Source organism: Oncorhynchus mykiss, chromosome 12, assembly GCF_013265735.2.
Source record: "Oncorhynchus mykiss isolate Arlee chromosome 12, USDA_OmykA_1.1, whole genome shotgun sequence".
Taxonomy (NCBI): domain Eukaryota; kingdom Metazoa; phylum Chordata; class Actinopteri; order Salmoniformes; family Salmonidae; genus Oncorhynchus; species Oncorhynchus mykiss.
In genome coordinates, this window is record NC_048576.1 from 27,761,374 (window position 1) to 27,767,729 (window position 6,356).

The 6,356-nt window shown below is 44.8% G+C and overlaps 1 protein-coding gene across 1 annotated transcript; it reads left to right on the forward strand.

The window, feature by feature from the left end:
• Window positions 1-1,338: 1,338 nt before the first annotated feature.
• On the forward strand, window positions 1,339-6,110 carry LOC110537318. Its single transcript, XM_021623263.2, has 8 exons — window positions 1,339-1,624; window positions 2,500-2,899; window positions 3,383-3,763; window positions 4,048-4,213; window positions 4,770-4,998; window positions 5,148-5,274; window positions 5,536-5,614; window positions 5,749-6,110. Exons 2-8 carry the CDS (start codon window positions 2,544-2,546, stop codon window positions 5,905-5,907), a joined length of 1,497 nt encoding a protein of 498 aa, XP_021478938.2. The 5' UTR covers window positions 1,339-1,624; window positions 2,500-2,543; the 3' UTR covers window positions 5,908-6,110.
• Window positions 6,111-6,356: the final 246 nt, after the last annotated feature.

A 6,356-nucleotide genomic window follows, 5' to 3' on the forward strand; every position in this document is an offset into this window, starting at 1 on the left:
CTTCACAACAGTATCTCGGACCTGCCTGGTGTGTTCCTTGTTCTTCATGATGCTCTCTGCACTTTTAACGGACCTCTGAGACTATCACAGTGCAGGTGCATTTATACGGAGACTTGATTACACACAGGTGGATTGTATTTATCATCATTAGTCATTTAGGTCAACATTGGATCATTCAGAGATCCTCACTGAACTTCTGGAGAGAGTTTGCTGCACTGAAAGTAAAGGGGCTGAAAAATTTTGCACGCCCAATTTTTAAGTTTTTGATTTGTTAAAAAGGTTTGAAATATCCAATAAATGTCGTTCCACTTCATAATTGTGTCCCACTTGGTGTTGATTCTTCACAAAAAAAATACAGTTTTATATCTTTATGTTTGAAGCCTGAAATGTGGCAAAAGGTCGCAAAGTTCAAGGGGGCCGAATACTTTCGCAAGGCACTGTATGTACATGTGTATGTATGTATATATATATATATATATGTATATGTACAGTACCAGTCAAAAGTTTGGACACAGCAACTCATTACAGGGTTTTTCTTTATTTGTACTATTTTCTACGTTGTATAATAATAGTGAAAACATCAAAACTATGAAATAACACATATGGAATCATGTAGTAACCAAAAAAGTATTTTACACATGAAATTCTTCAAAGTTGCCACCCTTTGCCTTAATGACAGCTTTGCACGCTCTTGACATTCTCTAAACCAGCTTCACCTGGAATGCTTTTCCAACAGTCTTGAAGGAGTTCTCACATGGCGGTAATGCACCATAACATTGAATGCCAACTGTCAATAAACCCCACAGAAGAGGCGGCGGCAACAACGGTAGCCAGCTAGCTAGGGCCACGGGTAGACCGTGTCCTTCTAACGACAGTGAGGGCAGGAATTAGAGGACACAGAGTGCTAGTTATTTAGTTAGCTAGCTAGGACTCTGGTTCACAGGAGGCAGGATAGGTATTTAGCTAACGATAGCTAGGACACCGGTAGACGGTGTCCTTTGCCCTCGCTTGTTGGGCACTGTTTTCCTGCAGTTCTGTTAACAACAGCAAGGGCAGGTGTTCAGCAAGCAGAAGCGAAGGACACTGTGTGCTAGTTAGCTAGCAGGCAGTATTGGTAACTAGCTAGCACACTGATAGACAGTGTACTTCACCCCTAAAAAACTCAGATAATACTTTTATTAAACTTTTGACCAAAATTTTTATCTCATAGATAATCAGTGGAAATCCAGAATATCAAAAGTGTCGCACAAGCATAAAGATGGCATGCTCGAGGGGGGGGGTGTTCATGCAGGAACCAGTGGGATGCTCGAGGGGGAGGACGTTCATGCAGAAACCAATGGGATGCTCGAGAGGGGGCATTGTAGGAAGATGTAGGAATGGCCACATGCAGGAACGGCCACATGCAATCACAAATTGATTAAAGTTGGACAATTCCATAAAATTCTTGAAAAACTAGTAGGTTGCTAGAAAGAGTAGGGTATTAAACATAGCTGCTAATTTGTCAGGAAAAATATGAAATTCTATGGGAGCTTGTGTGACACACACACACACACAGTGGACAGAGGCTGAGAGCACTGTGAGTTCATTTAGGATATGTGAACTGGCTCATAGACACTGAAGAGAGGTAAGTATTCTGTTTTTCCTCTACAAGATATTCCCTGATTTCTCTGGAATGTGATTTAGCATATGCAGATGATGGCTAAGAAATTGTATTATTGTGTCTGCTGTCCACAACAGAACGTCAGTGATGACTGATAACATAGTCTAATTACTTATTGACAAGAGTTATCCAGCTGTTTTGTGAGTGGTCATGATTGATGGATGCTTTTGGAAATTTTGCTGATGGTCTTGACCACAGATAGATAGCCTGCTGTAGTTGTTATGTGCTGGCATTAGGCCTGTAGGCACTAACCTGTGGGGGTTAGCCAAGACACTTTTGCAACAATAACGTTTTACAACCTGTTCTCTAAAGATGACCAGAAGAATGGTCACTGATTTGGTTGATACATGCATTATGGTTGGGATGTTAAAATTGATTGATATTAATGGAATAAGGTCTTGCAGAAAAAAGCAATTGATGACATTTCATGAATAAATTCCTTCAACATTAATTTCTTCAATCTGTGCTATTCAGAGCAACCCGAATCCCAGTGCAGCACAATGCAGCTATGTGTTAACAAGGAGAACATTGACCACACTCACATTAACAATCAGCCCTCTATTCCTCAGTGCCAGAGCATATAGCCCGTGCCTCTTCTAGCCTGGCTCTGGACAGTCCCTCCTCTCATATAGTGAAGCCTTAGCTCAGTTAAACCAGGCAACGAGTTTTGCTCGTGTTAGGGCTGAACAAGGGTGCCTAGTACTACCACACATGCTTACTAATTTCTCTCCCCCTAATTCTCAGTTTTACATTTTCAAGCCAGTCTGGTCATATATTCTCCCATAGCTGCCATTGAACATACCAACCATCACCTCTGTCCAACACACTCTATTCCTCAGGTGAAGTTGCTGTGCTCCCCCCCAGCAGTGACACTCTCTCTGCCATGGCCTCCTGTATCAATGCCCACAAGGGCTGGTTTGGTGAGAGGGGGGTTCACCAGGGGGTTGGACTGGACATCCTCTTCAGTGGCAGGGACTTTGACACACCAGATCTGTACTCCCCAAATGACACTAAACAACCTCAGGAGGCCAAGTCACACTATGCCTGTCCCAGGGCCCCCCAGAGGTCCTTGCATGGCTGGGGCACATACAGCCCCCCTCCGCAGATATCCAGCCCCAGCACTGAGAGAAGAGGGGGGGCATCCTCTTCTGCCAGGCCTGTCTCCCTCAACCAGTGCCAGGGCTACCATGCCCACACCCTGCCCCTGCCCCGCAGAGCCCTGGCTGTCTTCAGACCCAGGTGAGTAACAGACAGGGGGAGTAAGGAAGTGAGGGAGGGACACCTTGGTGGGTAAGACACCTGGCGGGAGTGAGAGACAGGAAGGGGGGCAAAAAGGGAGGGTGGAAAGGGACACACAGGTGAGAGACAGGCATAGTGAGACAGAGACCATAGTGGGAGGGACCCTGGTATAGATTGATGTGTGTAATGATTCCGGGTCAGCTGAGAGCTGCAGAGTCCCACATGGGGGGACCACAACCTTCGTGTGACACATAACTGTTACATACAAACACACTGGGTGCGGCATCGGGTTAGCAATATGTGATTGGATTAATGCTTGGATAAGTCTCAATAATGTCGACATTTCTCTATGCGTCCCATGTGCGAGTTTGCACATCTGCACTGTGTGTGCATTTCTTTGGTGTGTTTGTTTGTACTGCTGTGTCTGTCTATGTTTGTGCTATACCCGTGGTTCTGATATGTGTGTGTTTGTTTTGCCTGCAGTGTCTACAGCAGCACTCAGGGATATAAGACTACCACAGTGGACAAACCTCGCATGCTCAGAGCCACTATCAGATCCCGCCCCTCGGACCCTAACCAGTCTGGCCGACAGCAGAGCCAGCACCAGAGCCAGGACCAGCACCAGAGTCAGCCTTTCCAGCACCAGCAGCAGCCCAGACCAAACCAGCAGCAGCACCAGCGAAGCCTAAGCCCCAAGCTTCTCTACCAACCAAGCCTTCGTCCCAAGCCGGTCTACCAGCCAAGCCTCAGTCCCACTCTTCCTGTCTATAGGAGACTCACAACCTGGCAGCACAAGGACAACACCAACATAGACAGCAACACCATCAAGACCAACAACAGCTCTCACAGTAACAGCATCAAGAGGTGAGTTTGAGCGTAAGAGAGAGAGAGAGTGAGAGAACGTTATTCTATATTATTTCAGTTATTGCAGTTCTATAGTGCATGTATCAAGTACTTACTTCATTAATGTGTAATTCATTGATTTGTAATTTGATTCTAGTTGTATAATGTATAGAGAAAAGGCTATGTGATCTGAGTTGACAAAGGAAGGTTCCAAGAAAATTTCTATTGAGTTGATCCAAACAGGATTTGCAGCGTGTTGAGATGATTAATTACTGAGTAACTGTGCGGTACCACTCTGTAATCAGACAGGTGGACATGACGTCCCAGAACGTGTTTGGTCAGCCACGTGTCCTGGCCTCGCTGCGGGGACCTCTCTCTCCGCGACAGACCCGCAAGAAAACAAATCTAGAGGAGGAACTGAGGAAGCTCATCATAATGGACAACACATCAGAGGAATCAGGGAGGGATGCAGTGAGTTAAGACCTCAACACACATCATAGAGGCACAGGTGTTGAATATTGTTCTAACATACTCAAATTCAATATGAGTACGAACCTTACAAATGTGATTTTCCTGTGTTTTATATATATTTCCACACTATGAGGTTGGAATAATACTGTGAAATTGTGAAAATGATGATAATGCCCTTTTAGTGTAAGAGCTGCTTGAAAAGACCGCTTGTGGGAAGGCGTTTTGGCCTGCCTGGTGACATCATAAGTAACCAATAAGAAAGAGAGTTCCAAACCTCTCTGCCAATAACAGGTAGTTTTCAGTTTTTCCATTCCCCTCAGACCACTCCCAGACAGTCCTAGCAAAATTCTTGCTTGAGAAATTGCTCTTTGCTAAGAAGCTATTTTCATTTTATTTTGACAATTTTAATTGAAAACAATCCCAGTGAGGTACTTAATTGTTACCCAGAAATTATTTGATATTAAGATAAAAACAGCTGCATTGAACCTTTAAAGTTCAAGATTATGTCCATGTACACATTTAACTGACCACAGCTCATTTAGCTTCTGTCCCCTAGTACTGCCGTCATAGCCTCTCTACAGAGATCAGTCTAGGCAGTGGTCCCATGGACTACAGTCTGGCCTGTTCCCCAGTGTCTGACTGCTCAGAGTTGGCGGGGCTGGAGGACCTGTCTGCCTCTGAGCTGTCCCTGACAGAGGGCTGGGACTCTGGGCACATCCCCCTACCGGACCCTGCAGGGAGCCTGAAGTGGAGCAACCTGGTCAACACTGCCAAGGCCTATGAGGGTAGGAGAGTATGTGTGCAAGAAGCATGTCCATGTGCCTGAACTTGCCTATGAATGCTTGTGAGATGCATGGCATTTAAGACTAAATGAGAATATGCAGGGATTTTTGGTGACATCAGTGTATGGTGCATTTATGTTTCATGTTTGTAGCACAGAGGACAGTGGAGCCCATTACCCCCAGTAAGTCCATGAAGCATGGATCAAAGGGTGGACCCACGGCTTGCCCACCCAATTACTACCCTCCTCAGGACTACAATTTCCAGTCTGTAATAAGAAGGTACTGTACACACATTCTCTCTCCCTATGGTTCCATTCTCTTTATTGTGCGGACATACACACATAATGGCTCTACTCTGACTTAATGAAACTGTGGGTCCTGTAAGATCTGGCTATTCATTCTCAAAGGCACATGGGAATAGTATGAAGTGTGCCATTATGCAGTTGTATATTTTAATTCACCTTCAGCACATAATTTTTTCCCCCATGAAGCTTGTGTTGAAGTTATTCTGTATTAACAATATGTTTTGCTTCTCTAAAGTGAAGTGCCCAGTGATCTGTCTGATAGACTTCACGACCTGGAGGTGCTGCTGAGACACTTGGAGAGCAACCTGGAAAATGTGAGACATTTCTATCTCAGATACACAACCCCCATCTGTCATCATTAAATCCATGTGTTGACCACCTCAGCATCTCTTTTTAAATAACCCCAATGACCTCTCTCTCTCTCTTTGTCTCTCTCTGTGACGGTCAGGAGAAGCAGGACAGGATAGCCCTGATGGGGGAAGTGAAGATTCTGAGGGAGACCAACCAGCGCCTGTGGGAGGAGTCTCTTTCATCCAATGAAAAGCTCTGTAAACTCAGCCTGTTGTTCAACGTGGCCCCAGGAATGGTGCCTAGAGAGAGAGAATGACCAACAACACTAAGAAGAGAGAGGGATAACTTGAACAAAGGGGTGGAGGACTGTCTGCAAAATGTGATCAGAGAACAAGGATATATAAACTCAGCAAAAAAAGAAACGTCGTCTCACTGTCAACTGTGTTTATTTTCAGCAAAATTAACATGTGTAAATATTTGTATGAACATAACAAGATTCAACAACTGAGACATAAACTGAACAAGTTCCACAGACATGTGACTAACAGAAATTGAATAATGTGTCCTTGAACAAAGCGGGGGTCAAAATCAAAAGTAAGTCCGTATCTGGTGTGGCCACCAGCTGCATTAAGCATTACTGCAGTGCATCTCCTCCTCATGGGCTGCACCAGATTTGCAAGTTCTTGTTGTGAGATGTTACCACACTCTTCCACCAAGGCACCTGCAAGTTCCCGGACATTTCTGAGGGTAATGACCCTAGCTCTC

Coding starts and splice junctions, on each gene's coding strand:
- LOC110537318 (XM_021623263.2), top strand. CDS start 2,544: ATGGCCTCCTGTATCAATGCCCACAAGGGCTGGTTTGGTGAGAGGGGG. Junction 2,900..3,382: donor CTGGCTGTCTTCAGACCCAG/GTGAGTAACAGA, acceptor TTTTGCCTGCAG/TGTCTACAGCAGCACTCAGG. Junction 3,764..4,047: donor CACAGTAACAGCATCAAGAG/GTGAGTTTGAGC, acceptor CTCTGTAATCAG/ACAGGTGGACATGACGTCCC.